The 24,276-nt window shown below is 60.6% G+C and overlaps 1 protein-coding gene across 1 annotated transcript; it reads left to right on the top strand.

Moving 5' to 3' along the window:
- Positions 1–954: 954 nt before the first annotated feature.
- ZFR2 (zinc finger RNA binding protein 2) lies at positions 955–23,922 on the top strand. The gene is made up of 18 exons (XM_041760581.1): positions 955–1,148; positions 2,085–2,199; positions 2,569–2,787; positions 2,891–3,147; positions 5,698–5,880; positions 7,538–7,763; positions 8,809–8,966; positions 9,873–9,992; positions 11,518–11,642; positions 12,335–12,467; positions 13,130–13,317; positions 16,018–16,189; positions 18,784–18,922; positions 20,141–20,238; positions 20,446–20,541; positions 21,352–21,463; positions 21,972–22,069; positions 22,784–23,922. The coding sequence occupies exons 1-18, from the start codon at positions 1,005–1,007 to the stop codon at positions 22,961–22,963; spliced, it is 2,763 nt and encodes a 920-aa protein (XP_041616515.1). The 5' UTR covers positions 955–1,004; the 3' UTR covers positions 22,964–23,922.
- Positions 23,923–24,276: the final 354 nt, after the last annotated feature.

Raw genomic sequence — 24,276 nt, 5'->3', positions numbered from 1 at the left:
AGCTAGCTTTGGTCTAGAACATGTGCGAAGGTACATGAGCACCGCTGCTGTGGTCCCTTTGTACTTGGGCCTGCCTGCCCCAAACCACATGTGCACACTGGGCTCGTCCCCTGCAGGGTTTGTGGTGACTTTATGTGATCCATACTGGTACGGGGCTGAGAGCCTCGGTGACGCCCTTCCCAGACAGATGGACTTTCACCTTCTAGGACCATCTCCTCGGTGACGGCTATTTAGCAGAGTGAGGGACGCTTGGGTCACAAAGATCTAGGTCCAAATCAAGCACCTGCCCTGTGTCATGGTCCTCACAGATTTCCTCATCCAGAAACGGGACTGACGGACAGACAGATGGACACAGTTGGCACCGCCTCTGTGATGAGGAGGTGGAGGAGGAGACAGAGGTGCTGTGCTGCCTGCAGAGCAGACTGGTGATAAAACGAGTTCTGGTGACAACGAGTTTTTAGTTTCGTGTTAACTGATCTTCTGTATTTTAATAACGGGGTTGGGGGCTGATCCAGGATCCACTTGTCCCTCAGTTACAAAATTCCATTCAAGGCCAGCTTGCTTTAAAGAATCTTGATGTCCAGAAAAAGCTTGCTGCCCACACCGATGAGCTGAGAAGTCGACCAACGGGCTCAGGGCCTGACTTTGCCACTTACAGCACCTCAGTTTCCTCTCCTGTCAGTGGGGACAAGGAGGGCCTCTGACTCACAGAGTTATTAGGACATTGTGTTAACTCGTGGAAAGTGCTTAGACCCAAGCCTGCTGCCCTAGAAAGGTCTTAACAAACGTTAGTAGTCACAGAAAGGACGGGTTTACTGTAGGCGTCCAGAGCAGCCGACGCCCAGGGTCTGATGGAACTTAGGGTGTGTTCCACAGTAGTGTTACTTAGAATTCATCTGACGCAACCAGCTGTCATGTTTATCTGTGGTTCCAGCGCCCAGCCTCCGATGGCTTTTCCCCTCCCGACCGCTGGAGCCAGCCTTGCCTCGGGCCCCGCTGCTGGAATGGGTCCCACTATGACCCCACCGTTCCCCGCAGCCACCCAGCCACCCGGGCCTGTCACCCCAGCGGGATATGGCGGGTACCAGCTCCACTCTAGCCAGCCCCAGGAGCCCACCCTGGCACCCACCATGGCCTCCTCCTACCAGGTATCAGCCTTGCCTTTCTTTGGCTAGCACTGTTGAAGACACGGATACCATTGACTGGGCATGCACGCTGGGCAGCCCGTAGTGGCAGACAAATGGGGACACACACAGACTTACCTTCCTGCTCTTGTCCCTGCCCCTGACAGGCAGCAGGGGATGAGCTTGTGCTCATAGGGCGCTTCTGGCACTGATGATGCCATCTCCTCAACTCAGAGCTCTGAGCCTAGACATCTGGCTGCTGCATTTCCACTTGGAATTGCCAACATGTCCCAAGCTGGGCATGGGCCAACCCCCGAGCCTCTGCCCCCCACCACATGTACCCCTGACGTCAGCGGGTGGTACCATGGGCTGCCCAGCTTGCAAAGCTCACACTGCCTGCTTCTGCCTTGTTCCTCCCTCCCTTGCGTCTGAGACTCTCCTTCCAGGCCACCCCTAAACTCATGCCCACCCCCAGGGCGCTGCCTGGCCTCTCCTGTTGTCCTTGCCTGCATGTTGACCTGTTCCACGCAACAGCCCGAATGCCCCTTGGCATGGCACCCAGACCCTCCCCGAGCCCCTGGCCCCACCTGTCCCTCTGGCCCCAGATGGCGTGTGCATAGCCCTGTGCTCTTACCGCCCTCTGGTCGGCAAGCCCACCTGCTGCCTCCGCGTGCCGGCCCTGGCTCACATGTGCGCTGCCTGTACTGCTCCTCCGAGGATCTGTGGCCAAGCTAGACACTCCTCAGAGCATGTCTGCTCTCAGATGTTAACAGTTCTACGAGAGTGGCTGTGTCCATGTCACTGGTCAGTGTGTCCCCAGCTCCTGAAATGACCCAGTTCAGAGCAGGAGCTCAGGAACCATGTGAACGTGTGCCACTTGTGGGGCGAGCGAGGGCAGCCCTCACCCCTGCCCTGAGGGGCTTTCCCCTCCTCTGTGTCTCTCTGGTAACACCCTTGCAGGACAGTTACTGCTACGGACCGTCGGCAGGTGCCAGTAGCTACGAGGACGGACAGTGTCACTTGCCTGCTTCCAGCCAGCCTCAGCTCCCAGCCACCTCCATGCTCTGCCAGCCAGGTGGGCCTCTGCAAGGAGGCACTGGCCTTACGGTGCCAGGAGCTGCCGCGAAGTCACACTTGAAACTTTGCAGCTTCAGAGGAGGGCCAGGGGTCCCGTGCATGTCAGGGCTATCTTCCCGGCTGGGGGTGGGGCTGGTGTAGGACAGAGAGGGCAGGAAGGAAAGAGAGAGAACTAGAAGGGGCGCTAACCAGTTTCATCCAAGGAGGTGAGTTCTGCTGAGGACTTGGAGTTTAGAGATGGAAGAGAGGGTGTGGCAATAGCGCCTGGGGCGGCCAGTTGCCAAGGCCACAGGGGGTGTGGCCGCCACTGTCTGCTGGGGGTCATTCCAAAGGGTGGCTTTGCAGAGAGACTCTGCTTGCCCCCCAGGGATTAAAGGAACTTCCATCCAGCCCAGTGGAGGGGACAGCCAAGCCCTACAACCAGCGGCCACGGCCAAGGCAGGGCAGCCACCCAGCACCCTGGCCTCGAGCTGCATGGAGAACTACACCTACCCGCTGGCGACCAGCACTCTGCCCGAGGCCTCTGTCTCTGCCCTGCCTTCCTACACCCCGACCTCCTACAGCCCCACCTCTGCCCCGGACACGGGTGAGACGTGCTTCCGGGCACGTGCAGGCACAGGCCATACTTCTAATAGTGTCCTTGAAACCAACCCATATCCTCCTGTCTCCTTTTTCTCTCTGCTTCCTAGGACCAAGATACCTGGGCTATGAAGCAGCGGTGCACTCGGCGGCTGGTCCTCACTGCCCCCCACTGCCACCCCTCCCGTTCCCGGAGCCCCCGGGCTCCCTGTGGGGCGGCTCAGGGAGCAGTCCCGGTGCCAGTTCTGCCGGCAGCTTCTCTGGGAAGCTACTGGCTCCCCCCAAACTGCCGAAACCTAAGGGCGGCCCCAGGGAGCCCCCGCTTCACTACTGTGACATCTGCAAGATCAGCTGTGCTGGTCCCCAGGTCAGCTGCCATCCACCCCCGCTGAGCAGGCCCAGAGGACCTTCTGGGGACCGTCCTGCCCGCTGTGGGCTGGGAGAGCCCCCTCCCCCACCTGGCTAACCAGACATCTGGGTCATTGCCCCAAAAGGCCTGTTATTTAACTGGCAGTGTCAAGTGCACGTCAGAGTTGCCTTTCTGGCATGCTTGTGGAAGACAGAGGGCAGGCGTAGCACTGACTGCTGGCAGTGGGAACGTGGTCTGGGGGTTCCCTTGCCTGAGTGGGCAGAGACGGGCAGGGCCCCCTCTTCCACACCCTGATAGGTCCGGTAGGCGCAGTTCCAAGAGGCGCCTGGGGGTGGCGTAAGGCCCTTCGCTGCAGGGCCACCTAAGGAGGCCAGCGTGCGCTCGCGTGTGTGCCGTGTGTGTGCCTGTCGGTGTCTAAGAGGGAGATCCCACAGCCACACTCACGGATAACCCAGCTCTCACGCAGTCTGAGGTCATCAGACCCCAGGGCTCCCTCTTCACAGAGTACCTCATGCTAGTTTAGTTTTCTTTTTATTACTCTGAGAGAAAGCTGGAAATTGGAGGAGTGCATAGATTCCAGGATGGCAGGCTATCGGGGTGCATGGGGAGCCCTCAGTACCCCCATCCAGCCCCCACCTCCCTGGCTAGGCTGGGGCCCTTTCCTGCCTCCTGCTTTCTTTACAGGCCTCTTGATTGAAACTTCTGTGCGCTCTTTCCACTGTAAAATACACGTGCTCATTAAGGGGAGGTTAGTTTTCTCTGCTCTTGTCTTTACTTCTCTGCGGGATTTTTATTCTGCATCTCTGTGATTCTTGGGTCCTCTCACTTGCCAAACACAAGCCTCTGCTCCTAATTCTAGGCCCTGCACAGCACTGTGTTGAGCAAGTGTGGGGCGCTCCCCCACGAGGGGGACACATGCCTGCTGCGAGGTTGGCACCTGTTGGCCATGCCATGTGCCACAGAAACTTGAGCTCTTGTCAATGCCAGCTTTTTTGCTAAGGTTAATAGCTCTCTTGAAATTGGAATTTTTGCTGAGAAAGCTGTGAGTTCAGAAGCAGGTGTAGATAATGACTCAGAGATGTCCCTGTACCCCCTGCCCCGACTTCCCCAAGGCCACCAGTTTCCGGGCTGCAGTCAGTATCACAACCAGAGTGGTGACATTGATGCGACCCATCCTTCTTATTCAGATGTCTGCAGCTTGTCGTGCACATGTGCTAAGTCAGCACCTGGGCGAGCCCCTGCATCTGCCACCACCACCTCGGGGACCTGCATGTTCCCAGCACTTACCTACCCCCTGCCCTTCACTCCCATCTGCTACGTGTGCAGGGCTTCGACCCTTGTACCTGTTCTCGGGGTGTCCTGAGGGCCTTTCTCAGTGGCCCCCAGTGGGCTATGAGGCCCCCAGGACTATGGGGACTATGGGGCCCCTGTGTGGCCAAGGGGAGTCCTTGGAGCTGCAGGAGCACCAGACAGGCCTCTTCCCTGGTCTTTCTGTCTTCACACACTGAATGCATGTTGATGGTGGGAGGTCTGGTGGCAGAAAGACAGTTGCAAACGTTTCCTCTTACTTTGAGCTTCAGATTCTGCGCCCCACGTCCTGTAGGTCATTTCATCACCACCTCCATGTGTCAGGGGGAGGCCTGGGGCCCAGAACCGAGGAACTCAGACTTGCCACAGTGATGGAGCCAGAAGTCAGACCTCAGATGGTCGAAGTCGTGAGGGTTAACTGGTGCGGTGCATGTAGGAGCAGGCCGGAGCTGCCTTACTTGCTGTACTTACAGCGGCTTTCCCTTTAGCACCATGGAGTCTGTCCTTCCAGGCTTTTCTCTGCCCCAGGCCTTTACCTGGGGGGTGCATGCGTGTGTGTGTGTGTGTGTGTGTGTGTGTGTGTGTGTTCTGTTGCTCAGGTAAATGCTCATAAGTTTCCTGAGCTCCAGAGAGTTCCTCTCCTGCTCCTGTTGCTGGCTGCCCCCCATCTGCCCCGGAACTGGCCTGTGTCACCGGCCCATGTCACCAGGGCAGGCCGATTCTTGGCGAGGTGGCTGAGTAGGCCCACTTAGAGCATGCTTACTGCAGCTGGCCTCATCTTAAGGACTCCCAGAGGGGAGTCTGGAATGCCCCGTAAGAGCTTGGTCACTTGCCAGATGCCATCAGATATTTCGGGGACGCTGGTGCAGCACGCACAGGCCGGTGACTCACGCAGCGTCCCTCACAGACCCCCCGGCGTGTTCGCCGCCTTCTGACAAGGAAGTGTGCCCTGTGTGATTCCGGTAGCGTATGTCTCTTGTGGTTCTTGAGGTCAGATTCTAAATAGCCAGCATGTTCCTTTGAAGTGGCCCCTGAAACTCAAGAAGGTCATTGATTTTCCGAGAAGAGAAAGAAAACTTATGTCTTTCAGGCTGAGCTTCTGGCCTGTTGACCAGGTCTAATAAAGTGGCGCACAACTGTCTGGGTGGCCAGTGAACGGGGGGGGGGGGAGGCCTGGGTCTCCCCCATCACGGAACTGCACACACGGGCCCTCAGGCCGCTCTCACTCTCTGCCTGCAGACTTACCGCGAGCACCTGGAGGGACAGAAGCACAAAAAGAGAGAGGCGGCCCAGAAGGCGGGCACGCAGCCCAACGGCAGCCCGTGCGGGGTGCAGGCACAGCTGCGCTGCAGCCTGTGTGCCGTGTCATGCACGGGGGCAGAAGCCTACGCCGCTCACATCCGGGGGGCCAGGCACCAGAAGGTAGGAGCCCTCATGCCCCCCCCCACAATGGTGGCCTCCCAGGGGGCAGCTGCCCCACGACAGGAAGCTTTTCCTGTGGGGCCCATGCGGCTGCATTCCTTGGGATGTTCTAGAAGTTGTACCCACCCCCTGGATCGAGGCCTCGTTCATTCCCAGACCCCAGGGGAGACTGCTCTGGGCCTTAGGTATGTTTACCTGCTTATGGAAACGAGAGTTGGAACACGGATGAGGTCAAACTGCATGTTCACTTTGGGGTTCTGCTTTTTAAAAAGAAGTAGATCAAATGAATACAATTAAAATGGTCAAGTTCCCATGTCAATTTTGATAGCAGTGTTTTAATGAGTATGAGATTCTTTAACATCTGTGTTTTTTATATTTATTACTATGTTAATATCAACCTTTTCCTGTGGCCTTAAAGTGCCTGTATTATGTCAGCATATGAGAAACCAGTGGGATCCCCTTGGCTAGAGAAGGTAGAGAGACACCCACCTCTCTCCCTGGGAGGTCTCCCCTTGCTGGGCTCCAGAGGGAGCTTTTTGAAAAGCAGCAACCCTGCCCAAATGATATTGTTAACCAGCTAGGTAATGCTCACTTGCAGGGGGTGTGCCCTGAAGGCAGGACAAGGAATGCCCGGTGGGACACCAGTTTGGCGCCATATAGTTAACAGGCAGGAGAGTTAGGGAGGCCCCGGTCTGTAGGCCCCCACGGAACCCGCTCTGTGCTCCCTCCTGCCCCTGGGGCCTCTGCTCCTGCCCTGCCCCGCTGCCGGCCCTCCTCCAGTTCCTGTTGCCAGCTGGGCCACCCCAAGGTCACCTGCCCAAGGTCCTGTGTTTTCCTCTCCCCTCCTCAAGGGCCTTGTCCTCAGCCCAGCCAGGGCAGGCTCTCAGAAGCCTGAGCAAACCCACAAAGCCCACAAAAGGAGAGAGCAGATACCTGGGGGAAGGGAAGCAAGCAAGCAGCGGAGTGGGAAGAGTGGGTGCACAGGCCTGGCTGTGCGGGGCTGCAGGCAAGAGAGCTGGGACCCAACAGGGCTGGGCTGTTCCAGGGGCCAAGGAATCCTGCAGCCAGCTCTGGGAGGGGGCAGGTCTGAGCTGTGAGTGTCAGAGCGGCGGCACCCAAGCCAGGGCTGAGGTGGTTGTCAGCAAAGATACTGCAGGTGATGGGGTAGTCCTTGTAGTAAATGTATTGAGGGGGGTGCCGGGATGCCAAGGACAGGGTGTCACCAAATCCTAGGTGAATTGGTGTCCCTGGACAGGGATGCACAGTCCCAAGGGAACATGGAGTGTATCTGTGCATGTGGACCATCATACATCTTAGCAGGTGGTCCCTGTACCCATCTGGGGTGGGCACAGGACTGCTGCTTGGGATGCCAAAAACAGCTCTGTCTTTCAGCTGAGACCATGCCATTTGGACAGAGCAGTGGATGTCAGCAGCACAGGGTGTTGAGATGTTCTAGGTCCTGCCGGGGCATGACTAGTGGGCCTGGAAGCAGGAAGTGATGCTTGGGAGCCAAGGGCATGTCCCTGGGGCCTGGGATGGGACCTGCACCCCCCTTTCTCCAGGTTGCCTGCCTCCTACACCCACCCAGGTGCTCTTCTTTTAGGAGGTCTAATCAGACCTGGAGGTGGCCCTGACAGGGGGCCTGGGTTTGTTTCAGGTCCTCAAGCTGCACACTCAGCTGGGGAAGCCCATCCCTGCCATAGAACCAGTGCCAGGGGACTCCAGCTCGGCCCAGGCCACCTGTACCAGCAAGCCAGCCCCCCTTACCACGGAGAGTCCCTCCATGGCCTCTGCCAAGCCCACAGCCCCTGCTGGCCCCAGCATGTGCACCCTGAGCAAGCCAGCACTAGCCAAGAGACCAGCTTTGAAGGCCACGTGTGTGGGTACATGTCTGCGTGTCACAGCCTAATGCCCGTGCCCTGACTCACTCCTCATGCTGGAATTTCACGGAAGTGCTTGTCCCGTTAACTTGTGTGTATGTGTACAGCCATCACATCTTTCCAGAGGGACTAAGCTCTGGATGGAGGGTGGGGATGGTGAGAGGCAGGCCTTCTCTCCCGCATCCTGGCCACTTCTGGGCCACACCCTTGAGAGCCAGCATGGTGACAGCACGATTCACACCACGGTGTTCAGGGTGAACGGAGCGGGCTCTGATGAGTTATGTGGGTCTCGGGGAGATTAAAGTGGGCTCCTGAGCCCCCCACCTGTGGTCCCACCTCCCCTTGGGGGGCCCGGGCAGTAAAGGCTGCCTGGTGGTGCAGATTGAGTGGCTAACAGCTAGGGTCGCGTGTGAGACTATCAGTCCACTGATTGCTTCACGGCGTTGAAGTTTGCCCTCCATGACTCTGGAAAGTCGGTTCTGCCATAATCCCAGTTTGCAGAGGGAGAAAGAGAGGTGAGGTGAGGTCATGTACCTGGCCCTGGGCCCCCTCATACATAGCTCTTAGAGGTGAGATTCAGACTCAGATCTGGCCGACAGGTCTGCTCTCCACCTCCAGGCCTTGCCCAGGAAGGAGGAGGAGGACTTATTTTAAGCCTCAGCAGCTCTGTGTTTTGAATCACCACACAACATCGAAGACCAAACCAAAGAGCAGTGTGGTGACAAGACACGTCTCCCCTCTGAGGCCCAGTGACTTTGCCTCATGGGGCTCAGTTGACCGTGACCTTGGGTCCACTAGGACCTCCATCTTCGGGACCCAAGGGCTGCAGAGTTGGTGTGGCCGTGGGCTCCTCGGCGAGGGTCCTGCCTCTAGGGCTGCCCTGTGGATGTGTTCAGATTGGCACCAAACTGGCTGATGTCACAAGGGGGTGAATGGGCAGTGGGAGACCTCAGTTTGCATGGCGTTCCACCCTTCACACTAGCAGAACAGAAGCTGGCCCTGGTTCCCCGCTGGAGCAGGTCATGAGCAATCCAGCTTTTCTTTCCAGGGCCTTCCAAGCCGCAGGCAGCAGGCAGCAGACCCCCAGAGGGCAAGCGGGCACACCCCATACCAGACAGGCCTGGAGATCCACCCACCCGAGGAGGCTCTGCAGAAGCTTCTGGAAGCTGTGAGGCGCAGCCAGTGGGCCCAGGCTACGTGGAAGAGGTAACGCTGCCAGGCAGCTGCTGTGCCCTGGACTGTCGGTGTGCACCCTGCTCTGCCTCTGGGCTGTGGTAGAGGGCTCTGGCAGGGGTCAGGCTTTAAGACTGCACCCCAGTTCTCCATCTGACATGTACACACCTGTCCACGGGCAGACTCAGTGGACCATCTTGCGGGACTCACTGGAAGGTCCCAGCACTAGGTTTCAGACCCTAGGAGGAAGGCCTGAGACAGAGGCACAGGACTCTTGGGCATTAGGAGCTGGTGTGTGGCCTCTGTGGCATCGCCCAGATGCCCAGAGCCCAAGCAGTGGCCCTGCACGGCCTGCCTTGAACAGCCTTCTAGGTCCTGATTTGGAAGCCACCTCCACTGGCTGCTTCTATAGTTCCCAGGCTCCCCCTCAGTGGCTGAAAGGGAGTGTGTGACCATTTCTTCTCTTTGTTCAACCCATTCAGCATCTTCTGTTCTGTCCCTTATAAAATAACCACACCAGATAGGAGTTCTGCCGTGGGAAGCCCCATCGTTTAGTAGTGGAGGAGATAAGGTGCATAAAAGCTGCAGGAAGCACGGAAGGGCCTGTGATGGGTGTAACTCGCCACAGAACAGAGGCAGGAGCTCTGCAGGACAGAGCCTGGGCCCCAGGTGTCTGCACCTGGGGTGGGGACGGAGGTGGGGGGAGGGGGTGGAGGCAGGGGAGACCCAGGGCACGGGAGGGTACGTTGGTGACATGCTGGCTCCCCTGAAGGCCTCTTAGCAGGCAGGAAGCCAGCACGCAGGCCTGGACGGCTCCATTGTCCCTTATCAGGGCCTCTGGGGGAGGCTCAGTGCCCCTGAGGGGACAGGGGTCCCCCTGCCCAGGGACTAGACACACTGCGTGGGCAACAGCCGACTCAGCAGGTCTCTGTGTCTCAGGTGTGCAATGAGGAAGGCAAGGTGATCCGGTTCCACTGCAGGCTGTGTGAGTGCAGTTTTGGCGACCCCACGGCCAGGGACACGCATGTACGGGGACGGCGACATCGGCTGCAGTACAAGGTATGTGGGGTTGACTGGCCAGGCTTCCCGCACCCTGCCCTGGCACCCCCTCCTGAGTCTGAGCCCCTGCCGGGAGCTCCAGGCCCCATGGGCCTGTCAGGCGGTGTCCACACCCGCATTCCCGCTGCCTGGGAACCGTGGGAGGAGACCCAGCACTAGCTGTGTCTCCCGTGGTGTCTCAGCTCCTGCCAAGGAAGGTTTAGTGGTAAAACTCCGTGCCCGCTTATTGCGGGAGGGGGTCCTTGAAGCACATGGGACGGGCTCACGGATGCCGCCTCCTGTCCCCAGGCTCTCAGCGTCCATGTTCTCTTCTGGTTTCTACCAGGAGCCCCAGCTAGTGTGCAGGGCTGAGTGGGGAGCCTGGGGGGCAGGAGGGTGTGATCCAGGGGCCACAGATGTGGCAGGAGTGCTGGGCTGTCCAGGCTGAGTGTCTTCAGGGAGCCAGTCCTTCGAGGACCCTGGGCTACAGGTGCTGAGGGCCTCCAGCGCCAGTGGGGCCTTTGTCCGTGCACTCCACTTCCCACCCAAAGTGGTGGCCTGTGGGCCTTTCTGCCCAGGGGCCCAGCCAGCGCAGCTGTCAGCTGCCCCCCTCAGCCTCCCTCTCACAGGTTTGCAGAGCGTGGGTCTTGTTACGTGTGCACGTGGGCGACGAGCAAGCTTGTGCACAGCACACATGAGTGGCTCTCTCACAGGGCCCCTCCTTTCTAGCTGCTCTATTGAGACGTCACCCACACGCCAACAATTTGCCCATATAAAGGGTACAGTTTCACGGCTTTTACTACTATATATTCACACACTGTGACCATTTCCTCTCTCTAGTTCCAGAACATTCCATCACCCCGAAATGAGGTCCCATCCCCATTAGCAGTCACCTGCACACACTGCTCCATGGGCCCCCTCCCCATCCGTGCAGGAACCCATCCTGGACGTGTCACACACATGGACTCACACCCCGTGGGGCCTCCTGTGTCTGGTTCCCTCCCTGAGCGTCGTGGGCTCAGGGTCTGTCCCCGGGGTGGCATGTGTGGGCGCCTCACTCCGCTGTTTGCAGCTGAGGGATGTGCCTGCGTCGGGGGGGACGTGTACACGTGGACCGTTGCAGGCAGTGAGTGCTCCCTAGACAGTGCCGCACTTTCTGGGTGATGAAGGAAGAGAGAAGCTGCAACGGTATAGAAAACTCAGATTGCCGGATTTCACGCAAATGGTGCTTCTACTGAATTTGCTTGATTAGAAATACGCACTTGGGGTTGGCTCTGCAGCGACCGATCCAGGGTCAGTGAAGTGTCTCAAGGTGGTGCCGAATGCCCTTCTTCCTTGGGTGGCCGCACCCGGGTGTCTGCTGGGCAAACTCCCCCTGGAAGCTCCCTGTTTTGTGGCTCCCAGTCCCAGGAGCCTTAGAACTCTGTGGGATGGAGCCTCGACTGTTGAGTCAGTGCAGGAGGCTGTGGGCATGGGGGCTCCTGGGGCTCCCAGCGCTCACGGAAATGAAGGTCTCCTGTCTCACGGCCCTTCCTCCACTTTCCAGAAAAAAGTGAACCCCGACCTTCCTATTGCACTGAAGCCCAGCCACAGAACCCAGAAGCTCCTGGAGGCCAGGCTGAGGAAGCAGAGGCAGCTGACCAAGAAGCGGCTTGAGGAGATGCGACGCTGGTACGTGTGGATGGGGTGTGCAGGGTCCCTGCCAGGCTGCCCCCACCCTCCCGAACACCCTCTGCTCGCTTCAGGCTTGAGGACCCAGGTGCTCACCCTTGAGAGGCTAGCAGGGGACACCGCCCTTGGGGGAGACGGTCACACTGAGGATCTGTGCTACTGTCACATAATAAATGCAGAACAGCGCAGCCCCCGTGACCACGGGGCAGGTGCTCTGGGCCCCCATTCCTGGCATGCTCTGTGTCTCCCTCTCTCCCCAGAGTACCTCTGACCTCCTGTGTCCTGATCTCTTGTCTCCCCTAAATCTTAGTGTTCCTTGCGTCCCCCGAGCACACACACATTTGTCATGTCCCCCTTCACCATCTGGAGCAGTTTGGAAGCCTTTTCTGACCTAGTGTATGATTGATGGAAGATTCGGGCCGTGGCTAAGCTGGGGAACGAAGCGCTGCACAGACCAGGGGCTGCAGCCGCCCCTGCCTTCCCCCGCAGCTGCCCTTGGCCTGTGTCCTCCCAGCCCACCTCGCCTCCATCTCCTGGGCTCTCAGGGCCCCGTCGGGCAGCTGAGGCCCTCCCTGGTGGTCCTGGAGCCACCAGCCTTGCTGAGCCCCACGACCAGGTGTGGTTCTGATGTGACCAGCCCGGTGGGGCCTGCAGCCACTTGAGCACCCTGTTCGCCCCTGGTTCCCCGGCAGGCGCCACGAGCTGTGCAGGAGACGCCTGGAGGAGGGGCCCCAGGCCCAGGATGAGCACCCCGGACCCCCATCACCTGACCAGCACCCTCCTTCCCTCAAGAGCAGGCCAGGGGCGCCTGCAGGCTCAGCTCTGGTGGGTGGTGGCCTTGTCTTGGTGCCATCATGCCTCCCTCGGTGGAGGCCCCGCAGGCAGGTGACCCTCTCAAGCCCTCGCTAGGACCTGAGTTCTCCCGGGTGAGGGACATGACTTTGAACCGAAACCCCCCTGAGAGGCGCCCGGGGGTGGGAGCTGGCAGGGCCTGAGAGCCATAGCCTGCCCACCCCATCACCGGTCACCCGCAGGAGCCCCAGGCCCAGGCCCCACCACCGGCCATGGGAGTTCCTTTGGCTCCGAGGCCCGGGCCACCACCTCCCTCCAGAGCCCTCGGCGTCCGTCCGTGCAGGCTGGGCCTAGGCTTGGATGGGAGCCTTCGTTCCCACCTTGCTGAGGGGAAGAGCCCCACTGAGTTGGCTGAAAAGCCTCTGGCTCAAAAATGTAAGAACGTCACTGAAGGGGAGCCCTCTGGCCCCACGCAGTCCCGCATCCCCGCTGTTCCACGCCTCACGGGTTCCTGTCCTCCCTTGGCCTGGCTCCCTGCTGCCACTTGCCTGTCACCCCCGAAGCCAGCCTGACTCCGGGGTTCCCTGTGGCCTCCTGCTGCATGTGCTGTGCCTCAGCAGGGCTGACCTGTCGCCTGCCCACCGGGCGCCTGGGGCCTCGCAGCCAGCCTGTGACGTGCACGCCTTGCCCTGTAGTCCATGTGGCGGGAGACCAGCGATGACCGGCACGTCCTGTGTAAGCACGCCGCCATCTACCCCACAGAGGAGGAGCTCCTGGCCGTCCAGAAGGCCGTCTCCCACTCGGAGCGCGCCCTCAAGCTGGTGTCTGACACGCTGGCCGAGGACAGCTCTGGGAGCCTGGAGCACGCGGGTGGTGAGCACAGGTAGTGGGGGCCACTCTGCATTCCCAGGGCCCCGGGGTGACTTGGCGGGGCAGGGAGGTCCCCTCGGGGGGAGGGTCGGGGTCCCAGATGGGACGTGGCTGGCTGGCAGGAGGGCAGAGGCAGCCTCACCCTGATTGGCTTTGAGCTTGCCCCAGTTTCTGGGGCTTTCCACCCGTGGGCAGAACATTCCCCAAACTGGCATTTCCTACGGAAGGTGCATCTAGAAATGTACTTCACGAAGGGCGAACCAGACTGTTCCTCTTCTGTGAAGTGGAGATTAGGGTGATTCTGACCCTCTTCTTCCTCTGGCCCCACCCCCGCTGGCGGGAGGATGCCCTGGAGCGCCCCCGCGTGAGTCACTATTCCGGTCGCTGTGACTGTCGGGTGGGAAGGCCCCGCTGCCTGTGATCTGAAGGAAGTCTGCCTTTCCAAGGCCTTTCTCTCCGAGTGGCGGCTTCGCTTCCTTTTTGAGTTGTTTGTATGAGGCTTAAGTACTCCACGTTCGTGCGTATGGTCCAGCGGCACAGGGGACACTCACGGGTTGTGCGCCCATTGCCACCATCTGCTTCCAGAGCTTTTCCGCCCCCTCATGCAGAAATCCGGCCCTGGTAAATTGGCTACCCCGGCCCTGGCACCCACCACTGCACGTCCTGTCCCCTACAGGGTTGGCCCTTTTGCATCTGGCGGGTGCCACTCAGGAGCTTCTTGTTCTGCAGACTTGTGCCCTAGGAAAGCGCATGTGTGCCACCCATGAGTGAGCTCCAGGGGGTCATCCTGACACAAACGCCCCAGGGTTCCAGGGCCTCCCCCGGGAGAGTGCCCTTCCTCCACCTCGAGTGCTGGTGGAAGCAGGGGTGCAAAGAGACACGCTTTCTGTTCCCCACGGGCGTCCTCGTACAAGAGGGCAAAGTCCCGTTCCAGCTTGTTGGGGATGTGCGCACGCCCACCATGCTCAGCTCAGGACCTGCAGATTCGTGTGGCCCCCACGGCCACGAGTCAGCCTCCCCTAAACCTTGCAGCCGCTGTGTGCTTGAAGAACAAAAGTCACCTTGTTCTTTTAAAAAAATTTTTTTAAGAGAGTGCTCAGGGATGAGCTGGGGGAGGGGCAGAAGCAGAGGGAGAAGCTGACTCCCCGCTGAGCAGGGAGCCCGAGGCGAGATTCGATCCCAGGACCCCGGGATCTTGACCTGAGCCGAAGGCAGACCTCACCCACTGAGCCCCCCAGGCGCCCTGACCCCATTTTAAGCTTTCACTTGACATTTATGTCACATCACATGTTAGGTCTTTATGTTATTGTTAAAAAACACGGATGTGCATCTTTACACGGGATCAGAGTAGACAGTCATTTACTCAGCTGGGGGCAGAGAGTGTGTTCGTGTTTGGGGGTTTTCGCTTACTGTGGAGGGCCTGTCACATACACACAGTGAAGCCCTGGGGAACGCCTGGTGCCTGTCCCAGCTGATCCCTCAGAAGGGAGCTGAGAGGCCAGAAGCCCATCCTAAGCAGCAAGGGCTCTTTTTTGACTTAACAAAACCACAATGCCATTATATTTCAAAAACAATCCTTCAACATCGTCAGATATGCAGGGTTGAAATTTCCTGTTGTCCCACAGAGGTCAGACTGTGGGTTTGGGGGTGGTTTTGTTTTACAGTGGGTATGAATTAGGATCCAGACTGGTTGGCGAGCTCTGAGTCTCTGTGTCTGCAGCCCCCACCACCCGCTTCCGAGCTCTGCCCTCCGTGGACCTCGGCCCCTCTGCAGCCATCTCCCATCTGCGTGTTGCTGGTGGCCTCTCAGCCCAGACCTTTCTGGCCATGTTGGGCTCCAGCGCACTGTGGTCCAGAAACCAACAAGAAATACATAAGGCACCTGTGTGGCTCAGTTGGTTAAGTGTCTGAGTCTTGGTCTCCGGGTTGTGAGTTCAAACCCTGTACTGCACTCCTCACTGTGAATGGAGCCTACCTAAAAAAGGTAGAAAGAAAAAGAAATACATAAATGGATTTGTAAAAATTGGAGCCCCTCCTATCCCGAGAAGTGTCAAACCAAAGGGTGGCAGCTCCTGAGCCAAGGCAGGGATTTGGTGAGGGGCCAAGGCAGAGGCCCACAGAGGGAGGCAGCAAAGCCGCGAGGGAGAGGGTGGCGGCTGGGAGGCCTCAGGCAGGGCTGGGAGAAGCTGGCGTGTCCCCCACCTGCAGAGGGGCTGCGCTGTGCAGAGGCAGTAGTCAGGTTCACACGGCAGCAAGCAGGCCAGGCATTCAGAGGGCCGAGCAGGGACCTGCGTCAGGCCGCTGCAGGTGGGGCGCCCCCGGCCTCGGGACCTGGGCCTGAGGGGAGAGGGCAGGCTCCCGGCCAAGGAGCTGAGGTGGGGGCACCGTGACCCCAGAGACACTCGGAGGGGACACAGCCAAGGGCCCGTGTGGGTGGGGCCCGCCGGTGACCAGGGCCCATGGGGATGGCCTTTGGGGGCCTTTGTAGGAGTGCAGATTATCCGGAAGGAGTAACAACTGCCAGCCCATACTGAGCATGTGCAGCCCAGCAGCCTTGTCCCCGGGGCGTGTGCCCATTTCACAGGTGTGGAAGCTGAGGCAGAGGCTTGGCAAGGAGCCCGTGAGCGCCGGAGCCAGGAACCCTGGTGGCAGCGCCTCCTCCCCACCCCCCTAACCCCGCGGGTCTCACACCTCTGTGGGCTTGTCTTCACAGCGGTGGCTCCTCCTCAGCTCGGGTCCTGAAGGGTGTGATGCGGGTCGGCCTCCTGGCAAAGGGCCTCCTCCTGCGGGGAGACAGGACGGTGCAGCTGACCCTGCTCTGCTCGCAGAAGCCCACTCGCGCCTTGCTGCGGAGAATCTCGGAGCAGCTGCCCCGCCAGCTCCCGGTAAGAGCCTTGGCTCCGCCCGTGGGCTCCAGGCGGGATGACTTGTTTCCACGCGGTTCTAAGAAACGAGAGGCTTGGCTGTTAGACGCAAACCAGGTTGTTTTCATTAAAAGGTTGACAAGAGGGGGAGGAACGTCGGGGTTCCTTCCTAAGGTGACTTCAGGGTAAGGCCCAGCGACAGCGTCCCGTCGCGGCAGTGCCGACTTACCAGCCACTGCGGGGCAAGCGGAGCCGAGAACCTTACGGGGCCCTTCATGCTGGGGCAGCCAGAGCTGCGTCTGGGGCCAGCGGGAGGCAGCCCGGGCTCCTGGGACTTTCTCCCCAGAAACAACAGTTGCGGGAGGACTGAGATGGCCTTGTGATCTAAATGGATCATCTCAGGCTAAAAAAAATCAGTTCCGGGGTGTGTGTGTGGGGGCCCTTCCTGGTGTGTCAGCCTCCGATCCTGGGAAAATCCCGCATGGGGGCTGCGCAGACCCCGGCACATCTCCACTCTGGTCAGGACGCACAACCAGGGAGCACGAGAACAAGCTAACCTCCAGCGTGTCGGTGAAGAAGTGAAAGCCTGATGCCAAGGAGGGAGCACTGGCGGGAGCCGGGAGGCACATCACACGGGGTGGTGGGAGGCGTGCGTCCCGACGGGGTGGAGCGCTCGAGGCAGGAGCTAGAGACCGGGGTGGCCTTGAAAGGTGGGGGCACAGTGTTCCCTGTAGAAGGACCTGCATCTGCAGTGGCCGTGGGGCAGGTGTGCCCGAGCACACGGGGGCCTGGACCACATCACTTCCCTGGAAGTGGGAAGACAGGAGGGTTCTGAGCAGAGGAGTGATGTGCCCCCACTTGGCCACGTAAATACTCGTTTCTGTGGCTCAGCCGGTTAGGTGTCGGACTCTTGATCTCGGCTCTGGTCATGATACTAGGGTCATGGGATCGAGCCCTGCAACGGGCTCAGTGCTCAGCAGGGGATCTGCTTGAGGTTCCCTCTCCCTCTCCCTCCTCCTCTGCTCTCCCCCCCCTTGTATGCCCACATGAGCGGGCTCAAGCTCACTCACTCTCTCTCTCATAGTTAATCTTTAAGTAAATCGGTAAATACTTGTTTCCTTCACTGTAGTCTCCAGCTCACTACTGCAGGGGTGCAAGCATGGCTCATGTGCAGCCCCACGAGGATGGCCTCGGTCGTGGGCAGTGTGCCCCACTCCAGCAGCGTGGACAGGCCGTCGGGGCCACCTCAGCAGGAGGCCCTGAGCAGAACAGGGGAGCGGGCAGGAGGAGGGTGCGTTTCAGGGCCAAGAGTGGCCTCAGGCATATATGCAGGTGGTGTCAGAGGGTGATGGACGCTGGGTGCTGGGTGCACAGCTCTGTGCTGGAGGCCCCAGGCCCCCTGAGGTGGGCTGGGCCGTGGGCTCCCTGGTCCCCACACGAAGATGTGGAGATGTGACGGGGAAGCATCTGAACCCACTGCCTGACTCGGGCTCGTCTGTGCTGGCCAGGTGGGGGCCAGGCGGCTTAGCCGGGGCGTGGAGCGTGTCCAGGGGTGCAGACACGGCTGCCTGAAGCTCCAGGCCAGCTCAGGAGCACCCTGCCCAAACAAGGCCAGGGGTGCAGTAAGGCCTCTTGGGGCAGTGGGCGCTGCACCAAACATGCCTCGGTTGTGAAATCTCCCTGGAGGCCCTGCGTGTGAGGGTAGCCGGCTCAGGGCCCCCCCCAGTGAGAGGCAGGGGCCGTGCCTGGGCCCCTGTGGCAGGTAAGGGTGGCGACCAGAGCCAGAGGGCGCCTGGGTCTTGCCTGGAGGCAGGACGTGGAATGGGCTCTCCCCACGCTTCCCTGGTATGCCCACCCTGGAGCTTGTTAGACCCGCTATGTGGTCTTGCCGTTCTCACTGGGCAGCACCTCTTGGGTCCAGTTGCGTAAGCTTGCTTAAGGAGCGTCGCCGTGTCGTGTGGCCGATGAGCATTTCACTGCTGTCCGTCCATCACTGGAGGGCCCCGCCCGTGTAGTTGGACAGTCAGGCCGTTTCCGGTGCGCTGTGTAACCAGCGAGGAGATGACCTTGTACGCATGTGAGAGCTTCTCCCAGGGGCAGAATTGCTGGGCAACATGAGGCCAGATGCTTCTGGTGCACGTCTCCAGATCAGCCTCTGCCAGCAGTTTATGGGTGCTTAAGGGGTTTGCCAGCGGGGCTGCCCCTCAGACTTCTTGAGGTTTGTCCTCACGGGTGACAGTGGCACTTCATTATAGTTTTAATTTGCTTCGTTCTCACCATGGGAGGAACCTGTGTTGTTGTGTAAAGAGGGTCCTTTCTGTTTCTTTTCCACAAACTGCCTGTTAGGTTACTCACCAGTTTGTTTCTTTAATTGGATTGCTCATCTTGTTATTGAGCTGTGGGCATTCTTTACATATGAAGGTACCTACATGTAGGATCCGTTATCTGTATGCATTGCTACATATTTGTGCCCCCGCAGGGTGGGGGCGATGTCTCGGTCCCTTGGAGGTTCCAGACGCCCAGCCCGGGGCTTGTCACTCGAATCCATCCTTGCTGGTTTCCCTGTGCTTCTCAGCTGCAGTGACACGGACTCCTGTTGCCTTTGCACCTCACAGATGGTGACAGAAGATAAGTATGAGGTCTCCTCTGACTCTGAAGACAGTGTCATCATTTCCTCCTGTGAGGAGCCCAGGATGAAGGTCACTGTGTGTGTCACCTCGCCCCTGATGCGGGAGGACTCCTCTGTGGACCAAGGTGTGGCCGGGCCCCTGCGTCCCACCCACTCCCCACATTCCCTGGTGGCTGAGGGCAGCAACTGCCTGTGTGCGGGTGGGGTGGGGGCCGCGGCCAGGGATGTATTCTGTCAGCCCTGGATGCTGCCATCAGAGAAGAGCTGGGCCTCAGGGCGGCTGCCGACAGACACGGGCCCACAGCTGGTCGTTCCTTTATTTTTATTTCTTAAAGATTTTATTTATTTGTTCCTGAGAGATGCAGAGAGAGAAACAGAGACACAGGCAGAGGGAGAAGCAGGCTCCCTGCAGGAGGCCCAGTGTGGGACTCGATCTCAGGACCCCGGGATCACACCCTGAGCTGGAGGCAGACGCTCAAACGCTGAGCCACTGGGCATCCCAAGCTCCGGTCATTCCTAAAGCCCCTTCTGCTTGTTTCATCAGAGCTGAGGAACCCGAACGTCTCACACTGTTCTTTAAATCAGTTCACTTTTGTCACTTTAATTTTTTAAGAGTGGCACCGTTGAACCGTTGGTGGAAAACATTACCAGGTGTCACATTCATCTAAAAAATAAACTCGGGGATAAAACACCATTAAATTGTAGCCGAAGGCCCCATGAGGCTTTGCTCCAGCACACGAACAAGGGGCAGACGGGGCAGGTCGGGAAGTGTGGACGGCCCAAGTCCACTAATGGCGCAGGCTTGGGGGTGGCCCCTGTGTCCCCAGGGGTGTCCGGGCCCCAGCTGGTGGTCACCAGAGGGGGAGTCAAAGCCCCTCCTCGCAGACACCCCTGCTGCCTCCGTCTCTGCCTGAGAGAGCGGTTGGCCTGACACCCACCTTGGGGACATCTATGCACAAGTGACATGGGTCCCACTGCTGACCTCTGTACCCGGGGCCTCCTGGGGCGAGGAGGGCGCATGTGAAGCAGCAGTCAGAGGGTGTCTCCCCGACGCCGGGCCTTTGCCATCAGCGGTGGCATCTGTTTGAATCTGACCCTCCTGCTCCCTTGTTGGGATACACTTGGAAGTGTCTGGAAATCTGGCTTCATTTATCGTTTTCCACCTGATGTGGAATTTGCTCACCACGGGACTGGGTGCTGGAGTTTCCCCTCGAAACCACAGGGGGAGAGGATTGTCTCTGGCCCTTGCAGTGTCTGGAGGAAGGTGGCCGGTCTGGGGCCCTGGGAGGCAGGGGGCGGGAGGAGGGGTAGGGGCACCGTGCCCACATGCCCTTTCCTTCTAGAAGGAGTGCAGGTGCCTCAGCCCAACCCCGACGACGTCCTGAGCCCAGAGAAGTGCCTGCAGTCACTGGCTGCCCTCCGCCACGCCAAGTGGTTCCAGGTCAGGGGGCAGGGGCAGGGGGCCACGTGGGTCTGCCCCACCATCCAGGAGAGCGGGCTTTGAGTACAACCGTGAAGGGCAGCGTCTGATGGCGGCTCCCTGCCTGGCGTCGGCCTATGTCTCCTGGCCAACATCCCCGGGTCGGCCCTTGTTCCCCACGCCTCATGGGTTGGCTCCCTGAGCTCACGGGCGCCTCTTCCCCCAAAGGCTCGAGCCAGCGGCCTGCAGTCGTGTGTGATCGTCCTCAGGGTCCTTCGTGACCTCTGTCAGCGTGTGCCCATCTGGGGCGCCCTGCCAGACTGGGTGAGGCATCCCCAGTGGCCCCGCTTTGTCCCAGACAGACGCTCCCTGTCCCAGGGCTGGGCTTTTCAGAAAGGGGCCCACTGAAGCCCGAGCAGCCAGGGAAGGTGGATGGGGGGCACGTCTCAGGGGTCCCTTGGGACCAGGGGAGGCCTGCCACGGAGCACCTTAAACCCATGCCTCGCACATAAAACAGGAGCCTGGCCCGCGCCCTCCCTCCTCTGACACCCCCCGGCAGTCACCCTGGAGCCCATCGTGGGGAAGCGGGGAGAAGACACCACGGGGCACACGTGCACCCAGGCCCCGAGGTGCCGTGTTGGGAGACCCCCAGCCCCCTGCCCTCTCTGGGCTACTCCCCGCCTCACACCCTCCTTTGGGATCGCGCCCACACCCCTGCACCCCTACACCCGAGGGCGGGTCTGAGTCTGTCCCTCCCTCCTTTACTTTGGGGACAAGTTTTTCTACTTGCAGTTCTGCCCCCAAAGCCTTTCCCCGCGCCCAGCCCTGGGCCTTAGCCACCAGGGTTCTCGTGCCCCCTCTTCAACCTCCACTTCCTGCTGTGTCCAGGGGGGCACCGCTCTTGACACCACCCCAAGGTGGACATGGGGTCCACTCCGAGAGGGCTAAATGCAGGAGGGTCACAGAGGGCGTGACGGGGGTAGGAGGCCAGGCTCCGGGGAAGGGTGGGTGAGAGGCAGAGAGCTGGGCGGGGTGGGGGGGCCTCTCGGCCCAGGGTCGGCTCTTGTTGGGGTGGGAGCCAGCGGCCCAAGCGCTCTCTTACACCTCAGTGTCTGTCCTGTCCCCGCACCCCAGGCCCTGGAGTTGCTGGTGGAGAAGGCTCTGAGCAGCGCATGTGGGCGCCTGAGCCCTGGGGACGGCATGAGGCGTGTCCTGGAGTGCGTGGCCTCGGGGACACTCCTGCCAGGTCAGTCCCACCAGCCGGAGCCCAGAATGCTAGAGCATGTGGCAGGTGCAGAGGGAGCTGCTCACACAGGCTCAGGACGGCGCCTGCGAAGGAGAGCGGGAGGGGCCGCACAGCCCTGGTTCTCAGGGGCCCCCCTGTGTCGGGAGAGCCCGGGAATCTTGCCCAAGGAAATAACCGGCGGGACAGTGGGCTGCGCGCCGAGGTGCTCACGCGGCCTATGTTACGGGTGCCGAGGGCGTCCCCATACCCACTGCAACGTTGAGGTGTTAGATGCAGAAATGGGGTTTCCTGGTCCTTCTGGTGCTGCGGGATGGTGGCAGGTTAAGAGAGGGGAGAAGTGATGCCGTGGGCCCGTCCTGTGGGCCCTTCATGTCACTGCGGTCACAGGTGCATAGGGGGCAGGGGCGGACCCCCTGGAACCCGCCTGGGCCCCCGCATGGCCCCGTGGCCATGGCAGTGTTTCACCAGGGTGCTCTCTCCTTCGCCGCCCCCACCTCCCCTCACCAAGATGGGCCTGGGCTCCAGGATCCCTGCGAGAGAGACCAGAGGGACACCCTCGAGTCCATGACCCCCCAGCAGCGCGAGGACCTCACGGCCACTGCCCAGGTAGGACAGCCGGTCTCTGCGGCACACACGGCTCTGAGTGGAGTCCAGCCCCAGCAGGCAGAGGGTGGCACCCAGGTCCCAGCAGGGCTTGGTGGTTCCACAGATGGTTTGGGGCTTTCCCTCCACTCCCCTTCCCTTTGCGGAGATGGGTGGCCTGCAAGTGGCAGGACCATTCCCAGGAGCAGGACAGCCCAGCTGCCATGGCGACGAGGCACCCACCTGGGCCCTTGCTGGCTGAGACTTTCCTGGGCGCCCCTAGGCCCCCCTCCCTGTGCTGTGAAAACACCCAGCCATGGCCTCGAGCTCAGCTGGCCCCCAGCACAGCCCCCGCCTGTGGTTTCCCTTTCGTCGGCGAGTTTATTTATAAGAAGATCTCCCAGTGGCACACAAACCGCATCGGGCCTGGCACTTATGAACTGCCCCTGACAGGAAGAGCCCAGTTGCTCTGGATCAGAGGCAACAGCAGAGGCAGGATTTGGGGTCCCCGCAGGGAGGCTAAAAGGGGCTGACGCCCCAGGGGCTCCCAGGCAGCGTCCTGCCATCCGCGCCCGGCGAGCCCCCCACACCTCTTCACGCCTAGTGTGCCCTGGGCTCTGTGGTTGGCAGAAGGCTGCTGTCAAGGACACCCCTGGAGCCCCTGTGTCCGCGGTGGGCTGGGCGGGGGCTGTGGCAGGGGAGGCCGCGGGTGGGCCCTGACTGGCTCTCTGCCCCCAGCACGCCCTGCGCCTGTTGGCCTTCCGGCAGATCCACACGATCCTGGGCATGGAGCCGCTGCCACCCCCCAGGAGCAGGCCGGGGCCGCGCTTCCGGAAGAGGCTGCGGGAGGAGGTTGTGGCCTCGGAGTGTGAAGTCCAGAGGAAGCAGGGCGGGCAGGGCAGAGAGGGACCTGCGTGAGCAGCCTCACCCCTGCAAGTGACGTGACACATGTCCCCGCAGCTGGAGGACAGTCGTGTTCTCCTTTCCAGAAACGCTCCGTGGGTTTCTTTAAAAACAGTTGTGCTTAGATCTTCAGTGAAACCACGCTGTTGGGAGTGAGAGCCGACTGGGGCAGCCCCGCCAGCCCAGGCCTGCCCCCCCGGCCCCCCGGCCGGTAGGAGGTACAACACACCGATTGTAAACCCTGGTGTTTCTCACTGGCTTTCAACTCGGCCGGTGGCCTGCTAGGCACGTGGGGTTCGGGAGCGCTTCCTTGGGATGCCCCAGCCGTGCGAGGACTGGAAATCAGGCAGACAGGCCCCCTTGGCGGGGGAGGCAGGCCAGGGAGCACTGGGGGGCGGGGGGTGAACCCGAGGCACTGCCAGGCCTGGAGCCGGGCTCCCCAGGCCCAACCTGCTGCCGACCCAGCCGACCCCTCCAGACCCCCAGCCTAGAGAAGCCCCCGACCCCACAGCCAGAGGCCTGCAGGCCTGAGCTGGGCTGGTGTCTCCCCCACCCCACCGACGTCAGCCCTCAGAGAGGGTGGTGAGGATGCAGGCTGGGCACCCCCTCGCCTCCCAGCCAGTCCGTGACCCAGTGTGCCCTGACCCCTACCGCCGAGTGCCTTCTAGTAATGCTGCCATGTGCAGCTTCTCATTCGGGGCTGGGCCTTGCCCTCGGCCCCGCTCACGTGCAGCTGTGGGTGGGCCTAGGGCGGGGCCTGGTGCAGGAGCGCTGGTGGATGTGGGGCACCCCCCAGCCCCTGCCTGCCCCAGCAGGCCTCCCTGCTTGGGGGTTCTGACCAGCTGCCCAGTGACCCTGAAGGAGAAAAGTCTACAGTCACTTGGTCCTTTTAGTTTCACCTCTGTGTTTAGGGGACAGTCTGAGTGTGGCTTCGTGTCTCATGTCCTTGTAGGGCTACCCCAGAGTTTGTGGGGAGCGGGAGTAAATAAACAGCATCTTTTGCTGTGCACTGTGCAGTCCTTTGCTCGGGGTACAGGCGTGCCTGCGGGGCCCCCCACCGCTCCCTCGGGGCTCCGAGCAGGGGCACCTGACCAGCCAGCATTGGCCTCTGGGACTCAGGCCTCGAGTGTGACCAGTGGGGAGGTCTGAGGAGCTGGTGCTTCCTGGAGGCTGCACCCTGACGTGTGGTCCTTCAGGCCATCCCCACACTTGGGGACCCTGCCCCAGAAGCACTCCTCTCACACCTGCCCCACGGCTGCTCAAGGAACCCGTCTTGTCCTGGTCCCAGAAATGAACAGTGGGGCCATCAGCACGACGGTCGGAGGCCC

The sequence above is a fragment of the Vulpes lagopus genome, chromosome 7 (assembly GCF_018345385.1).
Source record: "Vulpes lagopus strain Blue_001 chromosome 7, ASM1834538v1, whole genome shotgun sequence".
NCBI lineage: Eukaryota > Metazoa > Chordata > Mammalia > Carnivora > Canidae > Vulpes > Vulpes lagopus.
This window is presented reverse-complemented; position numbering and strand designations above follow the sequence as displayed.

Bases quoted from the DNA above. Each gene is read 5' to 3' on its own strand.
- ZFR2 (XM_041760581.1), top strand. From the start codon at position 1,005: ATGGGTCCCACTATGACCCCACCGTTCCCCGCAGCCACCCAGCCACCC. The intron at 7,764-8,808 runs GTACATGTCTGC...TTTTCTTTCCAG, and splicing joins TTTGAAGGCCACGTGTGTGG to GGCCTTCCAAGCCGCAGGCA. The intron at 18,923-20,140 runs GTGTGGCCGGGC...CTTTCCTTCTAG, and splicing joins GGACTCCTCTGTGGACCAAG to AAGGAGTGCAGGTGCCTCAG.